General features: G+C 31.8%; 1 protein-coding gene across 1 annotated transcript in view; it reads left to right on the top strand.

Annotated features, from left to right (window-relative positions):
* The first annotated feature begins 6,225 nt into the window (after positions 1-6,225).
* FBXW7 (F-box and WD repeat domain containing 7) overlaps positions 6,226-24,310 on the top strand; it is a 109,468-nt gene continuing 91,383 nt past the window's right edge. The window contains exons 1-2 of the mRNA XM_051966181.1: positions 6,226-6,306; positions 19,028-19,600. Coding sequence (XP_051822141.1) covers positions 19,097-19,600 — 504 coding nt within the window. The 5' untranslated portion in view covers positions 6,226-6,306; positions 19,028-19,096. The remainder of the gene's footprint in view (positions 6,307-19,027; positions 19,601-24,310) is intronic.

Below are 24,310 nucleotides of genomic sequence, written 5' to 3'. Positions count from 1 at the left end.
TTCTTTTAATTGTTTCGTTATTTAGAATAAGAATTTCAAGACTTTTCTTGTATTTTGTATGAGAAATCTGCACATAAAATGATGATCTGCTTGTAATTGAAATATATCACTGGTATATAACGAGGAATTCCTTGCTTTTTAAGTTTCAAGCCCAATTCTTCTGACATAGTTGTAGGTGCATAGCATAGTTTATAGTGGGTAGTCTGTAAAGCACTTATTTGGTATAGTTCAGGTTCAGAGATAGTGGAAGGAGTTGAGAAACCTCTGTATTATATAATATGATGCAAAGGGTAATTAGTTCTTCTGTAGCCACTTGTGAGCTACTGTGTATAATTTTGATTTTTTTCTTCTCTCAAAAGATACATGTTCATTTTGGATGGAGGGATGGGATATAATATCAATGAGAAGTCTGGATCAATAATCATTTTAATAGCTTGAATAAGAGTTTCATTTTAGGAGGCAGAAAGATGCTTAAAATTAAAACTTGATAATTCTAGCCCTTCCAGTTTAATACTGAGTATACCAGAATAACTAGTTCCTTTGTTGATTACAGTTAAGGTGATTTTTCAAAATATTTATAACTCTTGAGGGACTCATTTTTGTCAGTCCTTTTCCTTATGTAGTTTACTTTCTCTTAGAAAACCCTAAAATTTATGTACTCTAGTTTTTAGGAAAAAATCATTGCTTAGTAAATCTGTATTTGGTAATCAGTTAGCACTTATTTTATGCACAATCATATATTATGAGTGAATTATGTGTGGAAGAATATCCTGTGGTTAGTATTGTTTCTGAAAAGAATCTCATGTAAATATACTAGCAATTTTTAAAAAAAACATACCCAGCTGTTTCAAAAAATAATTTAATAGCTAGCATTTATGAAATTTGGCTTTTATATATTGTTTTAAGTTTTGCAAAGCACTTTATATATGTTGACTTCATTGATCCTTAATGATAATCTTATGAGGTAGATTCAGGTGAGGGAATGGAGGCAAAGGTAAGTTAAAATAACTTTTCCCTGTGTCATATAATTAGTGAATGTATGAGGTAGCATTCAAGTTGATTCTATTTGACTTAAAATCCTGTGCTTTATTTACTGTGCCTCTTAGCTGCCTAAGTTGTCAAATATTTTTAAGCATCTTGGGAGTTAAGATCATTATTCTTCTAGAACCTGTTTAAACTATCATAGATTTAGAGCCAGAATGAACTGTGAAGGTCATGTAGCCTAACCCTTTCATTACAAATGAGGAAACCACTCCAGAGAAACAGCTTTTCCAAAACTACATAGGTAACAGAATATGAACCCAAGAAGATTCATCTGATTCCAAATTTGGTGCTTTTTCCAATCTACCATACATCTGCTTACCTATTGTTTATGTGGACCTGAGTGTAGTATGTTAAATATTAGCATGAATCTCAAATTAGGAGAAATTGGGCAGAGAGAGTGTAAGAAGGGAAACTATATTCTTCAATCATGCCTGCCACAATGATTTTTTACATAATTACCTTTGCAAATGTATTCAGAAATATCCTTTAAATATTTCCTATACTTACAATTGTTTTGAACAAATAATAAGTACCTTCTATCCACAAATTACTTTATTAGATGCTTAGATTTATCAGGGCAATTAGGTACCACAGTGGGTTAGAGCACTAGATCTGGACTCAGGAAGTCTCCTTTTCCTGAGTGCAGTCTGGCCTTAGAGGCTTAACTATCTGTGTGACGCTAGGTATGTCACTGAACCCTGTTTGCCTCAATTTCCTCATCTCAAATGAGCTGTAGAAGGAAATGGCAAACTGCTTCAGAATCTTTGTCAGGAAAACCCCCACATGGGATTGTGGAAAGTTAGACATGGCTGAAATGATTGAACAACAGATGTAGCAATATACATCTGAATATAACAATGGAAATGAAAATGACAAGAAAAATAAAAAAAAATAAAACTCAAATGATTTGCCTTGAAATAGTAGTTAAAATAGTATGCCTGTAATAATTTCTGAGATGGGAGTTGAGGGTGAGGGGATGCAATTTGGAAATATGGAGATGCAATTTGAAATCTTTTCCTGAACCTTTTTTTTTTTTTTTTCCCTGAAGTAATTGGGATTAAGTGACTTGCCCAGGGTCACACAGCTAGAAAGTGGTAAGTGTCTGAGACCAGATTTGAACTCAGGTCCTCCTGACTTCAGGGCTGGTGCACTAGCCACTGCACCACCTTGCTGCCCCTCCTGAACTATTCTTTAACAACCCTTTCTTTGTTTTTCTTTTTCTTAATAACTTTGATTTCAAGTTATAACAAACACTTTCTGGCTTTTACTTAAGCTTAAGGTGAGCCTTGACAGTTCTGGTAGTACTAATTATTTACATATGAATGCATATTCCTATATTTGTACTTTATTAGATACTTGACTAAAAGTTATAGCTGTAAGTCAGACAAGAAGTCAAAGATTCAGAGATGTAAATTTTAGTTTAATATGAATTTCTGCCTCAAGTGCAATGAACTTGTTACTAAATGGGAGTCTTATAAGCAGAGGCTGCCAGATGGTGTAGTGGATACATGCTGGATATAGTCTTATAGATTATGAGACTCGTTCAAATAATACACAGTATTGCTTGATCAACATAGTAGAGAATTGTCTCTCCCTCCCCCCCCCAAAAAAAAAAAAAAAAGCCCTGTGATGTTCAAAGGGGAAGGGTTTACCAAGTAGAGGAATCAAGGAGAAATTGGCATTTAAGTTGGACTTTAAAAACTGGGTAAAACAGGTAAAGATAGAGGAGAGTGGGTCTTCCCATAGAGGTGCAATCTAGGTAGCAAGACTATTTAATTGACTTTATTGGGAGAGTTTTTTTCCTCTGCTGCTGCTCTGCCAGGACTTTTCCCATGTGATTATTAAGCTCTCTTCTTATTTTAATCCCTTTATTCTAGTGAAACTGAATTCTCAATTGTCAAAAGATATAAAACATCCCCTTCTACTCTGTATTCTCTCATTCCTATCCATCCTTAACTGAACTCCTCCAATGTCCTAACTCCAGTTCCTTCTATACATCTAGGCTATCATACCTTTACCTGTGGATGCTCTGCCTAAAGGAATGTAAATTTTGATCCCTGAAATCTCTCTAGATATATTGAGGTATATGGTCTAAGACCATGCCTTAAATCCCAATTCAGGGCTATCTCCAGTCATTCTGATCTCTGTCTGGCCACTGGACCAGATGGCTCTGGAGGGGATTGTCCTTTTTAAGAATAAAGGATAAACAACAAAATACTGTGTTACTCAAGTTTTAGTCATTCTACCTTCACACCTCACTCCTTCCATTGCCACAACACTAATAAAGCCTAGCCATATAATCTTGGACATGTTACTTAATCTTTGGGAAGGGTCACTTATCTCATTTGTAAAAATATCTTGCATATTTAAAGGTAGTATGGATGAACTAAGTTGAATAAACTTGGAGGCAAATTGCTGAAACAATTGCTTTGAAATATTTGAAAGGCCGTCACCCAGTAGGATTAGATTTACTCTGCTTTGCCTTGAGGGGCTGAGGTAGGAACAAAATGTGAAAGTTACAAGGAGGCAGGTATAGGCTGCAAGTAAAGGAACTGTTCTTCAATAGTAGATTATTCCAAAAGGGAGGTACTTAAATCTGTTTCTGGAGGTTGTAGCTTTCCTATCAGTAGAATTCTTATATTGGATTGCCATTTATTGAACTAAATGTCATCCAAATTTCCTTTTAGCTTTTAGACTGAGAGCAGATAATCATTTGAGGCACTTTTAAGTACAAGTTTATTACATATATATGTATACATATATTTGTATGTTTAATTTTGATGCAGGAATCACCAATATAATTTCCTTTTGGAAATGATTATGGCACTTTGAAAAGAATGATAACAACCTTCATTTCAGAAAATTATAATAGCCATAAGAACTCTATATTAGCGTACAAATAATTGTGGTTTTATTAAATTCTGACCATACCAAGAATTAAAAAAAAGAAAACTATTCCTAGTAAGAGAAATATTTTTGAGAGGACTTGGCTGAATAATAGAGAGAGAGAGAGAGAGAAAAAGAGCGCGAGTGTGTGTGTGTGTATGTATGTATCTGAGAAGAAAAATACCATTTGTTAAATACTCAATTAGTCTTTAAAAAATAATTATAACTTTTTATTGACAGAACCCATGCCTGGGTAATTTTTTACATTATCTCTTGCACTCACTTCTGTTCCGATTTTTCCCCTCCCTCCCTCCACCCCCTTCCCCAGATGGCAAGCAGTCCTATACATGTTAACTAGGTCACAATAGATACAATATATGTGTGCAGAACCGAACAATTCTCTTGTTGCACAAAAAAGCATTGGATTCAGAAGGTAAAAATAACCCCAGAAGAAAAACAAAAATGCAAACAGTTTACATTCATTTCCCAGTATTCTTTCTTTGGGTGTAGCTGCTTCTGTCCATTATTGATCAATTGAAACTGAATATTCAATTAGTCTTTATCTAGCTATGATTTTTTGTCGTTTTCATTTTCAACATTACTAGGCTTAAATCTATCTTTTCTGCTATATAATTACCTTAAAGTTTTCCTTTAAAGTTTATATATTTTTAGGTGAAGAAATTTTTTTCATGTCCTAGCTTGATAAAACTTTTTGTTGTATGATTCTATAAATAGATATAATTAGGTAAATGAGGGGAAATGATCATTTTTTTCCTTTTTTTAAGTCGGGAAATTCTTGGCATAGATATGTTTGCTACTTCAAGACTACATACAATACACCCATGATAGAACTAGGAACTAGACTATGATATTTTCTGTAATAATCAAACAATTCTCAATCAAACAACGTCTCCCATTACAATTTTTAGAGTTGATTTTTAAATTTTATTTAAATTTTTTAAAAATGTAGATTGATTATTAAGTAAGTATAAAATGTCTAAAAGTAGCTTGTTAGCCTTTTAGCCAATTGATAAGTACTTAAAGTGGAATGCTGTGGACATACTTAAATTTTTAGGGCAGCTAATTTATCACAGACCTGATAAAATTGCCTATCTCAATTTGGAAGGAGTAAAAAATTTTTTCTGCAGTTTTAGTTCTGTCCCATTGGAAAAAGATTGGAATAATTTTCCTAGCCATTGGGGTTGTACAACTGAGGTTAATATGATTCAGGAAAACTTATATTGTACTGTTTTAAGTGTGTGTGTGTGTGTGTGTGTGTGAGTGTGTGTAATTGAAATCATTTAATGCCTTTATAAATTTTACAAAAATGTGTCCTCTCACCTTACTTTAATTTTTGAGTAGTTTTTCCTTCCTCTCCCAAAGGTTACTTTTTTTCTGATTATTTGGCGTATTTAGCATTTTGTTTTAAATTTTTATACAACATAGTTTTAATATTCTAGCTGATGTATATTTATAGTTTTGTGAGAAATTTGAAATATTTTTGAGATTTTGGAATCATGTACTAGAAACCTCAGAGATTTGATCTTATACAATTTACCTAAATTAATGCTATTAAAAGTAAAGTACCATATGAATTTTGTGATTTTTTCATTGATGATGTAAAAGTACTAGAAATGTATTTCTTCAAAACAAATGAAAGTTTTGTAGTAATGATATTAGTGACTGTTTTTTAGTGAAAAGATTTTGTGAATGTGTAAATGTACTATCTATCTGTACATATGTTGTTGCATATATTTTAAATTTTTAAAACCATTCTGATTTTGTTGCATTATGTCCTCCTCTATATCTGATCTGGCACATTCATCCTCCACCCCTTTTTATCCCTCACTTATTGGTCATAATGTCCCTAGCTGCATGTCAGAGTCTGTAGTGTCAAAGAAAAGGGATACAGCATCTAGGATGTGGAATTATGAGGCCAGTATGTCCATTTGAAAAATTTATGTTCTTGCCACTGAGAGGAGAGAATACATGAAAACAAAATATGCTGAACTTCTAGGGTAAGCAAAGGGGAAAAGAGGCAGTCAGGTTGGTTGAGATGTCCTGGGCCTATTTCAGGTATTGTGGTATGGTACATTGTGGTATAGTTTATTATAGGGTAGGGTAGGATAGTATAGTATAGTTTAGTGTTGTATAATTTAATACAACATAACATAATACAGTGTAATATAGTAAAAGATAGTATGGCACAATTTGTATTATAGCATTGTGGTACAGTATAGTCTAGTAAGGCACAGTTCATTTTTCCAATTTTGTTCTTTTGTTTGTGCAGTGTGGCCTACTGGATAGGGCACTCGACCTGAAGTCAGGAGATCTGTTCCTAATTCTTCTACTGATTTGCAGTTTGAATTTGGGCAAGTAAGTTTTTGTTTTTTGTTTTTTGTTTTTGTTTTTGTTTTGTTTTTTGGTTTTCTGTATCTATTTGCTCCTGGATAGAACGAGTCTAAAAATATCGGTTCACCCATTTTCCACCAAGAGAACTTGTGAGATTGCATCTTCAAAATATGTGGAATTTGGAAATTTTAATAATATGTAAAATAATATTTCAAAAATATTTTAAATTGGTATTGTCGTAAGTATAGAAAAAATTGTCTATTACAACCTTTTTAGTAAATGTGACATTTATGAAAAGATAAATTATCTAACTACATCTTTACAAGTTAATATGGTAACTATTGATATTTTAAACTTTGAATTCATGTTTACAAACTTGGAATTTGTTATTTTTGTTAAGCAAACTTTTGGTTATTTATAGTATTCACCCAGTGTCTCAAATATTGGAGTTTTTTAAACTTGATTTTCTATAATGGATGCTGCATATAGTCATGTTGAACAAAGATCAAATGGCATAACTGAAATAGAACATTTTACTTTTTGAGCTAAAGAAGTATTCGTTAGTTAACTCTTTGTTGGCATGCATACACAGCATTTACTTTTGTTGAAAATAAAGGGGAAATGGTAGAACTCTTGAATTGCTCCAACTCTTTTGGAAAGAAGTTTGGAATTTTAACCTTGCAGGGGTCCTCAAACTACAGCCCACAGGCCAGATGCGGCAGCTGAGAATGTTTATCCCCCTCACCCAGGGCTATGAAGTTTCTTTATTTAAAGTCCCATAAAACAAAGTTTTTGCTTTTACTATAGTCTGGCCCTCCAATACTCTGAGGGACAGTGAACTGGCCCCTATTTAAAAAGTTTGAGGACTCCTGCAACTATGCATTGACCCAGTGATATCACTATTGGGCATATACCCGAAAAAAAGAGAAGGAAAAGACTTATGTTCATAATTAAGCAGCACTTTTTATTGTAGCAACAAGCTGAAAATAATGTCTGTGCCCATTACTTAGGAAATGATTGTACAAAGTATGAAATAAACTGATGTACCATTTTTGTACTACATTAAGTGGAATAGATTCAGAAAAAGGGAAAAAAACTGAGAAATTTTTTGTAAACTGGAAATGTGTGAAATGAGCATGAGTGAAGAATGGTACACTTTTGAGATCTTGCCAATGTGTAAAAAAAATTTTTTTTCTAGACTTATTTATTATGAGAGGGCTTTTTTTTGGGTGGGGGAAGGAGCAGTTGTGGAGAAAAGTTGGAGATAGTGATGGTAATGTCAAAGTAAAAAAGAAAAAACATTTTAAATGCACAGTAGAGAAGGAAATTCACAAGCAGAATTGGCAATACCATATTTGATTTAATATACTTAACAAATAAGTTGTAATAGATTCATAGTTTCATAAAAATAAAGTTTTGACTGAGTCACTTATACAAGGGAGCCAACTCTGAAAGTGTTAATGCAGAAGACCGATTAAGCAAATTTAATTAGCATATAATCCACTTGTTTTCAAATCTGTTTAAAGATGTACAAGTTAAGTAAAATGTAAAATTGAACAAGATTAAATTTGGGTTAAAGTAACTGTTACTATGTAAAGAAGTCTTAACTTTGAAACATGGTTAATTATGTTTCTTCAGTAAATAGGACTGATCACTATCTCACCCTGCCTTTTTTTCTCTGTTGGTATTCTGTTAATCTTGCCCTATAAAATGTCTTGCTTGCCTCCAATCCTTGGAATGACTCTATAATTCTTCTCTCCATCACCAACTATATAAATGATGCATGAATATAGAATGGTTTTGAATCTTTGATCATTATTTTCAGGTATCAGCCTTAATATATTAGCTGAATTACTTTTCCTACTTTATCTTATGAGTAAGAAATCAATTTGTTTTCTGGACTTGTTCCTTAAGTCTCAGATCTCTTACTTTGTTGGGGTATAAAAATGTGCATTTCTGTTGTAGTATGCACACTTAAGTTAATTATAAACATGCCAGACCTGGAAATTTTGGGGTTCTAAGAAATGATACATTTTATTTTTTCTCACACAGATTAGACAATCATCATTTATAGATTATTTTTGTGAGCAACTAAATTTCTGAAAATCCTTTCTCTTCTTACTATATAAATTATAAGTAATAGAAAACCAATCAATTTTTTTTCTTTTTTTCCCTTAGAACTCTCATTTCATTGGTTCAGATAACTCCTAAGTGAAGAAACTTCCCTCCTCTTATTCAGATCAAAACCAGAGTACTATTAGTGGTTTTGGAGTTAGCAAGATCTGAATTTGAATCCTGACTCACACCTAGCAGTTTGATCCGGGACAAGTCACTTAACTTCTTTATCTGTAAAAATAGAGAGCTGGTCTCAGGTAGCTCCAAGGTTCCTTTTATATTTTGAACTATGAATAGTCTTAGAGAATTTAGGGCATTGAGAAATTAATTTGACTTGCATAAAGACATATCTAATTATCTATTACTGGTGTTAAGACTTGAACTCCAGTATCTTTTCTAAGTAAGTTCTCTAGCCATTATATCATACTTATCTCTCATGTTCATACTCACACCCACATCCACACCTACTCACCTACACAGGTACATGAATGTTTTATTTTGAAAGATTTTATATAAGTTGTCACGTTATCCAAAACAGTTTGGTTTGTTATAAATGAAATGGCAGTTTCAACTTCTTCAAATAATATCTTTGATTTCTTTGAGCAAACTTGGCACCATGTTCAAAATTTCTAAGTCTTATGATTTAAACGATGAAGCTATTTCCTCTCCACTTTCTTGGAAGATAGCCTTTAAGTTGCTGCAACCCTGAGCAAACCAACCTTTGGCTTGGTGATGATTCTTTTCAATTATGTTTGAGTTGGTTATACTCAATGAGTTTTACAATAAGTGGTTTTTGAGTCACTGTTACATGCACAGTAGCATATTAGACACTGGTGTTGCAAAAACAGCAGAGAACTTAGTGTCATCTCATTATAAGTAAAAACTCCAGAGTTTGAATGTAAATCAACATATTATGCTAGGTTCGCTTTTTTTTTCCTGGTTTTTTTTTTTTTTTCCTTTTGTGGTTTTCCCTTTTGTTCTGATTTTTCTCCACCACTATGATTCATAAAGAAATGTGTGTTTAAAAAGTTAATATATATATGTAACCAGAAAAAAATATTAAAACAATTACTTAAAAAGCCAACAGTGGTGTTCATCATGGAGTTTGTAATATTGGCAGAATATGTATCGTATGCTTTGGGTGACCAGATGGCTGTAAGCCAAAGTGGTCTGGATAGGAAGTTAGGAAGAAGTGGCACTTCCAGCTGATGCTAAACATATATTCATCATCTACTGGATTTGAACCTTGCTGCCTAACCAATTATTTTTACCCTCTCTGAATCTGACCCTTACCTATATATCTGGAACTTTATGTTGCTTTTTTTTTTTTTTTAATGTCAGTTTGAATCCTGCCTTTCTGACACCATTTTGCCTTTTTTCTCATTAACATTTTCCTAGGTATTCATTTCACTTTTGTGTAATAGTAGCAACAGCAACCGCAACATCTAGCATTTGTATAATGCTTACCATGTGTCAGGCCTTGTCCTGAGTACTTTAAATTATAGTTGCATTTGATTTTCATAACAGCCCTGGGAGGTAGGTACTATTCTTATCCCCATTTTACAGATGAAGAAGCTGAGAAAAACAGTGGTTTAGTGACTTGCTCAGGGTTACACAGCTAGTAAATGTCTGAAACTGGATTTGAACTCAGTCTTCCTGAGTTTAGGTCATATGTACCATCTACTGTATCACTTAGCTACTATGTATATGGCTGTGTATGTAGTTGTATATATATAGGTATATTCTTATACATGTGTTACAGGTGGGTACTTAGTCCTTCCAGATTGCTTTGGGAATGATCATTAGGTCAGTTTCATCTAGTTGAGAAGAATCTTAGTCCCTTTGGAGAAAACCAGATTTAAATGTCATGGTGAATCCTTATGTATAGGATATCAATATGAAGCATTGAAAAATTGGTGGTAAATTAAATTTTAGGACAGTGTTATTTAAGACATGTTCTAATTTATTTCTGTAATTAAGTATTATCTTGGAAATATCTCTCAAAAGTATAAATTCTTTAGATATAGCTTACACAGTTCTCTTACAATCATAATATTATGAAAGTGTGATTATTATATTATCAAATTGTTGTAATTTTCTTTTGACTAATGAGCTGAGTACTTTCTGTCCTTCTATCTTCTCATTCTCTGTTATTATAATCCTCTCTTTTCTCACTTTTTAAATCTCTCCTTTCTGGCAAGCATACTCAATCTCACCTATCCCTCTTTCTTTCTTTATATAGTATTGTCCCCTGTAAGCTAACTGCACCTTAAATTTAGTTATTGCAATTGCTAATTAGTATTATTTAATCATACATCATAGTTATTTTGTATACACTTACATTCTTTTGAATGTAATGATTAGGGTAAAATTGTTCTTCTAATATTTAGAGTGTATATGTTTAAGAATTAATTTAGACTGACACCTCTGAATATTATATCATCTAAATGTTTTTGTTTATGCCCTCTTGCTTACATATAGATTAAGTCTCAGGATTTTTCTCTGCCATAACTGGCAAACAGCATGCTATGGGTTACTGTGGGCTGCTTCCAGGGTATCCTGGGATGATCATTCTTCTTGCTAACTAAAGGAAAGAGTGGATTATATATAATTTTGGTATCCAAATTATCCCATATCCCTTGGTGCAGATCATTGCGGGGCTAATTTTTTAAAAATTTGCTTGGCTTAAAATTTTAAAATAATAATGGTGTTGTGTGGTTTGTTAAAATGCTAGTATGAAAACTTTTTACATAGAATTTACATATTTTGTATAAACTTTTATATGTGATTTCACATGAATTTCTTAGGTGTGCTTATTAGTATTGTACAGTATGCTATTATAGGATATCTAATTGTCTGCATCTTTTTTATTTTAAAGAAATTTTTCATTTACATGTTAATTATTCTAAATGTTATGGTATTATTTTCATTGTGTTAAGTGTATTTATAAATATCTTCTTTTTTGTTAAAGCATTGTTTTTAATTGAATTGTGATTATCCCATTTATGTGGCAAATGAATCTCTTCTAGTGATTCATCAGGACATGAAGGTCAGTCACTCTAGATTTCTAAAGGCTATGCTAGTGAAACATAAGTTTTTGCAGGGCCCCCCAAATTTAGAAAGGCTTGGAATATGCCTTTTCAGCAAATTTTGTGTCTGTCAGAAAAAGGTCTCATTAGCAAAGTTCAGGGAGATTCATCAATAGTGTTGACCATCAAGTGATAAATTATTTTGGCCACATCAACTCAAAATGTTATCTACTAAGTTCTTTTTAAAGAGATTACAAAGCTGAGTAGAAATAAAAAGTTTAGAAAAATTAAAAACAAAAGAATTGATAAATACCATTTTTGTCTTAGAATATAATGAAATTGACAGATCATTGATAAATTTAATAGAAAAGCAAGTGTATACAATCAGGAATTCAAATGAAGAAGGAGAGAAACAAAACAGAAGAAATTAAGAATATTACTAAATAATGAGATGCATTGATATAATCTAATAAATTTGTGAACTTAAAGGAATATAGCTATCTTAATTAATCTTTTTAGAACTGACAAAACAGGAAAATGATCATTTAAATAAATATCAGAGGAAGAAATATCAACACATTTTCTGCCTCCCTCTTTTTGCACTTTTCTCAAAAATTCTTAGTCTAGGTTATTCGTAGCTAAATTCTTTCAAATTTTTCAAGCATAAATGTATGTAGATTATATAGATTATTCAAATGTGGAAAAAGATGAAAACACTATCCAGTACTTTTATAAGGCAGATAGGCGATTCACCTTAATTCCTAATAAAATTGACACATATTCCTAATTAAATATAGGTACTAAATTGCTAAACAAAACATTAGCAGTTAAAATGCAATACTGTTTTAAAAAAGGATTATTAACTACAATCAAGCAACAATACATTTTCATCATGGATGCTGAACTCATTCAAAATCAGAAAAACTCGTAATAAAATAATGTGCACAATGGAAGAGAAAAAAGTCAACATCATGATTTAGATGGATGCAAAAATAAAATTTAGCAAATGTTTACCAATAAAATATATAATCTCTCTCTAAAAAATCCTTAAGACCTTGTCATGAGTTGTTTGTGGACAAAAGTATTTATCACTTGATGGTCACACTGCACCTACTTTTCCTCATATAACAACCATGAAAATAAGCACCTACTCTCAAAGTCAGGCATTTTGCCTTAAATCATAATATTTCATATACTCATTCTCTTTTCTAGTTTTTTTTTCCTCCATTATAGGTGTATGTGCCATATAATACTGTCAGTATCTTGGGGCATACAGGTGGGAGTGTGATGACAGATTGGTATTCCGAATATAGCTGGAAGAAGACAATATTTATATTATTTCAGCCTGTTGACTGATGTACTTTGGCATAAGAAAGAGAATACTGGGAGTAAAGTCAGGAACATCTGAGTTCAAATAATGCCTCCAGTAATGAGTAGCTAAATAATTTTGGAGTCATTTAAAACTCTTTTGAGCCAGAATAATTCCCTAAACTTTATTAATTTATGTATTAACATTGCAGGGTTTTAATCTTATGCTAAGCAGCTAGCTGACACAGTGGATAGAATGCTAGACTTGGAATCTGGGGAAGATCTGTGTTCCAGTCTAATCTCAGCTACTAATAGTGTGACACCGAGCAAGTTCTTTAATTTCTACCTCACTTTCCTCATCTGTAAAATGGAAGTAGTACTAGACCTAAATTCAGGATTGTTGTGAAGAGCATATAAAATATATTTGTAAAGGATTTAGCATGGTGCCTGACACAGAGTAGTTGTCTACTCTCCTTCAGTATTTTTGGGTGTATCAAATTCTGGTGATAATGGCAACAGTTCTCAACAATATAATTAAAAGAACATGAGAATGGAGAAATGCTTATGGCAAATATGACAGGTCAAAACTTGACTTCTAAATTTAAAAGGAATTGTTAAAAAAAAATAATGGTGTAATTCCCCATGCACTATAGATACATGATCAAATACTATGAACAGTTTTCAAAACAAGAAATGTAAAGTATTGTTAATCTCTTGGGGGAAAAAAAAACTCAGAAAACTGCAAAATAAAACAATATGTAATTCACACCCATGAAATTCACAAAAACAATGTAAATCTATGCTATGTTCACTTCTTTTTTCTGTTTTTTTTTCTCTTGTAGTTTTCCCCTTTTGTTCTGATTTTTCTCTCCCAACATGATTCATAAAGAAATATGTATTTAAAAAGGTAATATGCATGTACAATCCAGAAAAAATAAAACAATTAATTAAAAAAAAGAAATTTGTAAAAACCATTTGGTAAGTATTGAAACTCAGTATGTAAAGGGTAATGGAGAAACAGGAACTCTTTCATTGCTGGTATACTTGCAAAACTCACAGAATCTTTCTGGATACCATTTGGTGGCATACAGTAAATTTTAAAAATTTTCAAAGTAGTATTGGTAATTGCAAAAAACAAAACAAAAACAAAAAAAACCCAAAACTTGAAAGCAACCTAAATGTCTACCAATGAGGCATTTAAATTGTACATTGATGAAATGTAATATAATGTAATTAAAATTGATGAGTATGAGGAAGAAAAAGAAATCTACAAAGATCTTTATGAAATATTTATAAGTAGAGGAATGAAGAGCAGAGCTATAAGAACAGATTATCTAGTAAGTATGATCATATGAGGAAATGAGAATCAGAATGGATGGACAAAGAATCCTGACAGACTTAAAGAGGAGTGCCTTAAAACTCCTGCTATCTTCAATCCTGTCATCTTCAGGTGTTTTTTATATATATATATATATATATATATATATATATATATATATATATATTAGCACCTCTGGATGGTATAGCCTTCTTATTTATCTAAATATTTGGAAAATACCAGAAAAAAATATTTTTTGTGAATAGTTTTGTGGAGTCAATATGGGAAGGGCTTTGGAACAATAAGCATACTAAGGTTCTCTTGTTGGACTTATGAATTAATATAATCATTCTTCAGAGCAATTTGGAATTATCCTAAAAAGAAAGTGACAAAAATATACATATACTTTGACTCCAAGATCCTATTGCTAGTCATAATTTCTAGGAGGTCAAAGAGAAAAAGTTTAATTTACACCAAAATATTCAATAGCAACATCAAAATGTTCATAGCAGCACTTTTTGTAGTAGCAAAGAACTAGAAAAAAATAATGACCATCAATTGGGAAATGACTAAATGAACTATGGCTACATTAGGAAATTATCCTTCTTTAAATGAATGTAAAGAAATCAGAGAAGCAATAAAGGATATCAATTGATGAAAACATAAGCAGGAGAAAAGGCTGCACAATGAGTATGATAGTGTAAGTGAAAACAGGAAGGGAGGGAAGAAGGAAGGGAGGGAGGAAGAAAGGGAGGGAGGAAGGGAGGGAGGGAGGAAGGAAGGAAATGGTATGTAATTATAATGATCAAGTTTGGTGACAGAAGAATTGATACAAAAAATACATCTTCCTCCTTTCTTTGCAGAAGTGGGACTCTTTATAGGTTTGGACTATTGTCAATAGTAATAAACTTTAGTTTTTCCAAGCTGCTTTTTAAACAAGGGTAATAATAACAACAGAAATAGTATTAATGTAGTACCCTAAGACTTAGGAATTGTTTTGTTAATATCTCTTTTTATTCTCACAACACCACTGGAAGGTAGATGATATTATTTTATTTTACAGATGAGGAAACTGAAGCACACAGGTAAAGTGACTTTTGTAGTCATAGAAGATTGTGTGAGACTAGATTTGAACTCAGATTTTCTTAATTCTAGGTCTTTATCCATTGTGCCACCTACTTATTTTGTTTCCCCTCTTTTAAAATATTTGTTATTGTGTGTAGATTGCTGGAGAGGAGAGGGAAGGAGAGAGAAATTCGGATAATAGAAATGCTATTATTAGTAAAAAAAAAATTAGATGGAAAAACAAGGTCTTTAGTAGTCTTACATTTTTCAGGGAATGGAACACTGACACTGAAAAAAATGGTGGATCACTGTAATAATAATAGGGTTTTTTTAAAGTCTAGAAATGGTAGTTTTAGATCTTTGTTTTTCCACAACTTCATTTTCAAATACTTAAAACTGCCCTGACTTTTGAGGTACTTTGTATATCCCTTCCTTTTCTTCCCTGGGAACCATCTTTTATAATGTAGAATAAACAGAATAAAAAAGAATGTAAATAAGGATGGGACAGTTACATCATACCTGACCTATTCTTATTTGCAAATTACCATATACCTAATTTTACAAAAGAGGAAATACAATAAAGTGTTGAGCTTGATAATTGTAATTGTGTTCAATTTCTGAATGTTGTTGTTTTACTATATTTTGTTTTGGATGAGGTGGTAGGATCATTTACTTATTATTATATATATTGTTTTGCTTATTTTGTTTGCTTTACATTTTATCAGTTCTTGTTAATCATCCTGTAGAGTGCTCAATTTTGTCACAAATTTAGCATTTTATTATGCAAAGAACAAAAAAGGATTTTATATGAAACTTAAATTATAAAAAGTATGTATATTGTCTTTGCATTAAGTATGTATATATTCTTTGTATCTTCATATTCATTATTATTGAATAATATTAAATAACAAAATTCCTATTGTATTTATTTAGCTATTCCATTGTTGATGGGCATTTGTTTTCTGCTTTTCTTATGACAGTAAAAACTCAACCATGGTGTTGTTTTTTTTTTTTTTTTTTTAATGTATATAGGACCTTTCTTGATGGAGTGTATATGGGACCTTTCATGATGGCATATACCTAGAAATGATATGGCTTTAGTCTAGTATAATTCCAAATTGTCTTTTAGAATATTTCAATTACATAGTTCTGGTAGCAGTGTGATATTATTATTATCTTTATATAACACCTCCAATATTCACTCTTCTCATCTTTTGTCTTCTTTACCAATTTGATGGGGATGAAGCAAAATCTGTTTGAATTACAAGGATCATTTAATTGGTTGCTAATGATTTTCAGTAATGTTTTTGAGGATTAATTTTAGAAGTGTCCTTTAATCATTTATCCTTTGGGGAATGGTTCTGGGTCTTAGAGAATTGTTTCAGTCTCCTATATGCCTTTTGCATATCAGTCTTCAACAGAAATATTTGATATAAAGATTTTCCCATTTGAAAGGTTTTATAGCTGCAATGATTTTTTAGAATATAAAACTTCACATTTGCAAAATCAATTACCTATTGTTTCCTCTGTAATCTCTGTCTCTTGTTTAAGAATTCACTCAAAGGTATCATATTTTCTTCAAATTAAAAAGACCTTTAACATTCAGATCTCAATCATTTTGTGCTCACCTATCATGATAGATGTAAGATGTTGAACTAAATTTAATTTATACTAGTTGAAGTTTGTTGATATTATGTTACCACTTAATATGTATGCGTATTAATTTGATCCAACTATTTCAGCTACATCATTTATCAAAAATTAGGAAGATGAAGTTGTGAAGAAAAAATAATAGATTTGAAGTTAAAATACTATTACCTTCTATCCTTAAGCAACTAATTTCCTTGTAAAAATGAGGTTGGACTAAATTGCCTCTACTTAGAATCTCTTCCAAATCTAAAATTCTGTGATATTTATGACTTGGTAGTAATTCTAACCTAGTATTTTATATTCTTATAATACAGTGTTTCTAGAGGGGGAAATGGCTACATTAAAAAGAAATTTATAAAAAGTTAGTGATATTAGATACTATCTTGTTACTTAATGATCCTGGTTTTTGGTAGCCTTATAATATCAAATTTGTCACTGTGGTACCTTCAGACCTTTCATTTTTTCTCCCCTATTGCCCTATTTATTTTACATATATCCAGTGTTTGCTTTTATATGAATCTTCTGTATTCCTTGAAAGTAATAATGTAAAATCTTTGAAGTCATAGATTATCTTAATTTTATATTGGGGTTCCTTAGCATATTATCTTATGAAAAGTTCATGCTTACTAAATGTTGCTGTTTCTTTATTTCAGTTTCAAAGAACTAGAATTTTTGTGCCATATACAGTTTCTTGCCTTGTCTTCATCAGTAAAGAAATTTGTTCAAAAAAACAACAACAATAAAACAAACCCTAAATTCTTTTTAGAGAAATCAAAGAAAATAATTTGTTAGTATATAAATTAAAACTTTTAAAAGAAGATAACAAATTTTTAATTTCCTTAGCTAGAAAAAAGTTTTGGTGGCAATTCCTGATCTTTTGCTTGATTAGGCAGATACATTTTTTTTTGACATTCTAGAAGTTAACTTATTTTAAAATTCATTTCCCTTTCAAAATGTACTTTCTTGAATTACATGCAATGTTAATGATAAAATACTATAAAAGCGTGGAATCTTAACAGTTAGAAGAAGATTCTCATGGTTCTCTGTTCCAATTTGTAGATGAAATACTTTGTTAAACTTCTCAAAATGTATATGGTCCTATTGTTATTTGCCTTTGTGGGGATTGTGTTAAAAATTTTTACTTTCTATTTCTGGCAGACGTTTATCAAAATTGGCCTTGGAGATAAGACCTTGGGCAACTCAAAAAAACAAACAAAACAAAACAAAACAAAACAAAACAAAAAAAGAACAATCCCACTCAAGTCAAAAGCCATTTGATAAAATGATTCTAAATAATAAAGAGTTTGATGGCTATAAGATTTACCTAGTGGATTTTTGTAATAATAATAATAATTCTAAATATTACAGAGAAATACATTAATTATCATTGACTTGTAAGTATAACATTCTACAGGATCTTTATTAAAGATGTTTTCATGCCATTTTAGGAAGAAGAATCAGTTAGGATAGTCTGTGACCATTGCATGATGAAAGATCATTTTAGTTTATATAAAATTCACTTTAAAGACTGTACTGAATACTATAGATAGGTTTGGATCCCCCTCTAGTGGTGACAGATGGCAAAACTGAAATTTTTTTTCTCAAGATTTTTGTGACAGTTTTAATATTGACTTACTAATATTTAACATAGAAAGTTAATGCTAGCAGATTGAGAATACAAAGACTAAAAGCAAACATTTATATGCCAGTTTATGTGCATCATTTTCTGTGTTTCCCTTTATATCTCAGATATGGGTTTAATTTTTAGTCTGGTCAATGGGAAAAGTTACTGAAACCAGATTACTTTAGATGTGATATACCTATGTTTTATAATTCCAACTATGATGTTCTTATACTCATACATTAAGTTCTAACTCTCCATTTTTCATGTGTTATATATCTTATATATCTATATCTATATATTAAAGAGTCCTATACTAAATTATTTTTAGTTAAGCATTCTAGTTTGTAATTATAGTAAATATGTTTTTATAACCCAGGCAAAATTACATGTATAAGTGCCAACACTGGTGAGAAGAGGATAGAAAAAGTGCTTCCTATATTGTATATTTAGAATAGATATGAATTGATAATCCTAAACATTATTATTCAAATAGCCTGTTATTGCCTTGATGACTCCAAGCTTCCATAGCTTTTAAAGATGCTTTTGAGATATGACCCAGAACTTTTTGATTTGAGAATGAAAGAAAAATAGATAAATAGTAAAAATATGTGTTTTTTTTTTTCATTTTCTCAACAGAATGTGAAAACCTTTGCATCTTCAGATAGTCTAGCCAAGGTCCAAGAAGTAGCAAGCTGGCTTTTGGAAATGAATCAAGAACTGCTGTCTGTGGGCAGCAAGAGGAGACGAACTGGAGGCTCTCTAAGAGGTAATTCTTCCTCAAGCCAGGTAGATGAGGATCAGATGAATCGAGTTGTGGAGGAGGAACAGCATCAGCAGCAACAATTACGACAAGAGGAAGAGCACATTGCAAGGAACGGGGAAGTTATTGGTGCAGATCCCAGACATGGAGATCAAAATGATTCCCAGCAAGAACAATTAGAAGAAAATAATAATCGGTTTATTTCAGTAGATGAAGAATCCACAGGAATTCAAGAAGAACAAGAGGATGATGAGGAACATGCTGGTGAACAAGATGAAGAGGAGGAGGAGGAGGAGGAAATGGACCAGGAGAGTGATGATTTTGATCAATCTGATGACAGTAGCAGAGAAGATGAACACACAAATAGTAACAGTGTCACAAATTCCAATAGTATCATGGACTTGCCTATTCACCAACTTTCTTCCCCTTTCTATACAAAGACATCAAAAGTAAGTATGTTATTTTTCAATCTATGCTTTTGTTAACTAAAGGGAAAACTCTTGTGTTGTCATTCTTATATGTGACCATATATATGTTATGTTTACATAACATGTTAAAACATATATCACCTTAATTTTTACTATGTTCAGCCAGAAAACTAAAAGCCATAGGTATCTATATATTTATCCATCAAATTATTTGTCACTTGCTTAATTATGAAATTAAATATTTACATTCACACAAGCTATGTTCAATTTCAAGCATAGTAATAGTACTTCAGCAGTCTTCTTATAGATCATTGTGAAGTAATTTGACAGATTCCTTTGAAAACCAGAATGTGAATAATTCTTTCCTTTGCTTCTTAATATGCTATGAGTTACTTTGTGATTTGTGGCCACCAATAATATGGATGTCATCTTCAAAAATGTCTGCTTGCATACCTGCTACTACAAAGCCATTTTGTTTAACACGTAGTGATAATATTATTTAGATCAACTGTAATTTTTGTAAGTAAATCATTTAGAATTTCCTTTACAGAGCAGACATTATATGTAAAAATTATATTCTTCAGTTTGATTTATAAATTGCTATTGGTAGTCCAAAATTTTCTCACTGTTTAAGGTGATTAGAACATAATTCTCTATTAGAAAATAGTCCTCAGTACAAAAGTAAATAGGCTGTTACTTCACATAAAATCTAAATGAAGTATCAGCCTGAAGTGAGAATTTTTAGAAGTATTAGAAATATCAGTTACTAATATGCTTGTTTACTTTCTGGAGGATTTTCCCTTTTTCTTTTCATGTAATATAGAGATCTTTAGTACTTTTGTTTTAATAAAACTATTTTACTTAATTTTTTTATATAACAATTGAGTACTATATTCCCATAATATGGATATAGTCTTCAAAAAGCATCTGTTCACAGTCGTATTACCACAAAGCCATTTTGCTTGACCTGTGAACATAATATAGCTCCAGTAGGGGTTGGGATCAAATAAATTTTCTAACTTATAGAAAATTACTACCACCAGTTCATTCTGTAAAGGTAGCCATGCTGTTCCTGACTTTGGCTCTCCTACAATTTGTGGGGGGCAGCCAGGAATTCTGTTAAAGCAGTATATGCTTCACTCAGCTTTACCTAGTGACCATGTTAACCCAGGACTTTAATGACTAGTCCTCTAGTACTTTGGGAAGAATAGTCCTGCTGATTGGATAAAAAACCACTTTGGGAGTATATTAATCACTACTTTTCCCATTCTAGAGATAAAAAGAATGGAAGACAATGAGTGATTACAGGAAAAGAGGAGGAAATGACGAATTGTTAATAAAAGTGTATACTTACACCTTTGAGTTATCTTGTTCCCTACCCTGAAAAAGCCTGCATTCAAAATTTCCTGGATCTTGTACCACCCAGAACTCTTATTTTAAGCAAAATTTTGGAAATGGAAGAAGACAGGGAAGTACTAGTCCTCATAACATTTCCTATGTCCAACAGAGTACATCGTTGGCTTCAAAGTTCTTCTAGACCTTGGTTTTATTGATTGGGACCTAAGTCAAATCAGTGCTGACCCTCATTCTATATAATTTATGTCCTTTGCATAAATTGGTAATAATGTCAAACAATACAGGAAACTCAGTTAGGGCATTAATATTTTGGATAGTACTTGAATTCTATTCTCAGAATATTAATAGAAAAAGGCATCAACCCTTTGAATGGTAATATGGATGTAGCTGTCTTATTAGGTATCATAGAATTAGGAAAAGGAAGGAAATACATATTTCAGATTGAATAAAGAGATCTTTTAGATTTGCCTCTACCTTGTTTTCTCCAATTTTTTTTTTTTTTTTTGAGCTTGTATGTGAATACATGTGTGTGTCCTGTTGGATTTCCTTTTTGGAGTTTCGTTGAGAATAATGAATGTTTGTGGTACAGAAGAGCAGCTGAATAATTATTTGTTAAGCTAAAATGGTTAACCAGCATTTTATCTCACTCTATCCCATACACAGACAAACTATTAAAATCAATTCTGATGAATTGACTTGCAGATAGGCACAATAATACAGTTATTTCAATATAATCTTGAGTAAGACTTTTTCCAAAAGTTGGGAGTTTGCCCTCTAGAATTTCAACTTTGTCTTCCTAGAACTTAGCATATCACCTTGCTCATAGCAAATGTGTAGAAAACTCGAACCCTTTTAGATTTTTCCCTGTGATTTCATTTGTATAGGAAAATCACTTAATGAATGTAGATTGACTCCTCTTCTGCAATTCAGAAGGTTAAGGGTATTTCCTCTCTAATGTTTAAATTGAACTTAGATCACTATGTATTGAAGCTTTTTATAAACAAAAATGTTTCTAAAATATATTATTAACTTCCTACCTTATAGAATATTCAAATATATAATTTCACATTTTCCCAATAACTTTAAAACTATTTATGAACAAATTGTATTAATACTTATAACCACAATAAGTAGTATTTATGTATAATATTTTAAGATTTGTGAAGTGCTTTACATATATTATTTTATCTGATCCTCACAACATCTTAATTTTATATTTGAAGAAACAGAGGAACACAGAGGTTAAATGACTTACTTTCAGTCACATATTTAATAATAATAGCAGGAACAAAAGTAATCTGAGACTGGATTTGAACTTGGCTTTTCCTGATTTTAGACCCAATGATTCATCTTTTCTGCTATCTAGCAGAAAATTAATAACAAATGTCATGGAAGCTTAGGAGGGGAAAATCATATTCCAGAGATATCAGGAAAATCTGTCGAAAATGGCACATAGACTGGCCTGGCAAGGGCTTCTATTACTAAGGGGGCAAACCACTTCAAGGGCAAAGCAGAAGGCATTTTGGAATAGGGCAAGTAATGCCATTTAGCTAAGTTTCTTTTTTTATTTAACCCCTTATTCCAGTCCATTTCTTTATTTTAGATTTGGTTTAGGCTGGAGTGAAGGTCTGGGCTGATGATCTTGCTGGTTTCTTAGATTATTAAATGTTGTGTTATTCTAAAATCTCAGGAAGCCACTGGGGACTTGCAAGCTTTCAGTGTTCAGTGATCTAAGGCAAAGTCTATTTGCTGGTCTGAGGTGTGTAAGTAGCTGTTCTGGATTTGGATCTGAGCAAGAATAGATTGTTTTTGGATTCCACTCCCATCAGTCAGCTGGAAAGCTCTCTTGGTTTAGAGAATCAGAATTATATGCATTCCTGCCTTGTTTATTAGGATGGGTTAGATGTTGGAAGGCAGACCCTACTCAGATCTTGGAGTCTGAGCCTTACAACTGTTGCTCCTGATTTTAAACTTCCTTTTTTTTTTTTTTTTTTTTTTTTTGATATGTCATCCAGAATCTTCTTCCCTATAAAAGGAGATGTGTAAACTTCCAAAGCACTTTGCTCTGGCTTTGTGAACTGGGAGTAGAAAATGGGCTGTTAGTGGTGCCCTTGTGTTAGTCTAGGTATGCTCCAAAAGAGGCCTGGGATTTCTTTTTGTGTTGGTGCATAGACTTCCCTCTGAGCCATGTGCTCTTGCTCTAACTCTGTTTCCAGGATCTATAGACCTCTCAGCTTCTCTCTGCTGACCTGGGACAGACAAAGGACTTGCCAGATTTCTTTAGATTTCTCCATCAGTATTCTCTTTGGTGTTTTTGTTTGTTTGTTTGTTTGTTTTAATGGAAGAAGTATAGAGAGGATTTCAGCTGCCTTGGTTCATTCTGTTCTGCCATGTTGCCATAATCTTCCTCCATCTTCCCAACTCTTTCCTTCTAAAGTTCGTAAAAAGTCTTTGAAAGGAACTTCAAAAGATAAATTCTGAAAATATTTTGAGTAATCACATCATCATGGCACAAAGGCTATGACTTCACAAGATTCCTGCTTTGAATATTAGTGTAATCATTGGTTATATAGATTTTTGTGCTTATTTATGTACCTTCTCATTAACTTTTAATCAAATCTCTTATTTTAAGTGGTTGGTTCTTCCTTTATTTTGGCAGGTAAAAGGCTAATTTGGAAGGAAGATAGGTAAACTGAAGTCCAAACCACTGTCAATTCCTCTTTAACTTTTAAAGGACTGACACGATAAACAAAATCTAGTCTAATCATAAAGTCACTGTCCAGCCTAAACTTAATAACTTCTTACACTTAAAATAAGAAACAAATGGTAAGTGGCACTTAGAGGCAGATTGAATGTTCTTATGACTGGACGACTTTGCAACTTCCAGGAGATGCTAACTTCTCTATAATTGCTAGTTTTCATTTTTCACATACTGTTTAATAAGAATTTTTTTTGGTAATTGTACAATATAGCTTTGAATATTTTTTTGGTAATTGTACAATATAGCTTTGAACTTAAATTTATCACTAAAATTTTAAGTTTAAGTAGTTCTCAAAATTATGTTTTCAGAACTGCTTGTAATTTTAAATATTGTTGAAGACCCTTTACTTTTCATCCCCCCTCCCCAAGAGATTTTGTTTATGTGGGTTATATCTGTCAATATTTACAGTATTAGAAATAAAAGTCTTAGTATTATTATGAAATAATTTTATTTGATCTTTTGAGTCTTGGGGCTACCAAACAGCACTTGAAAACTCCACTGTTGTAAAAGATACAAAGCCTGTTATTACATTGTGAAGTTCCTTTAGGACAAAAAGTATGTCTTTTTGTTATTTTTCTTTTCTTTCTCTAAAGTCTTAACATTATGCTGGTCTC

The sequence above is a fragment of the Antechinus flavipes genome, chromosome 6 (genome assembly GCF_016432865.1).
Source record: "Antechinus flavipes isolate AdamAnt ecotype Samford, QLD, Australia chromosome 6, AdamAnt_v2, whole genome shotgun sequence".
Classification (NCBI taxonomy): domain Eukaryota; kingdom Metazoa; phylum Chordata; class Mammalia; order Dasyuromorphia; family Dasyuridae; genus Antechinus; species Antechinus flavipes.
Note: the sequence above shows the minus strand (reverse complement) of the source record. Positions and strands in the feature narration are given on the sequence as shown.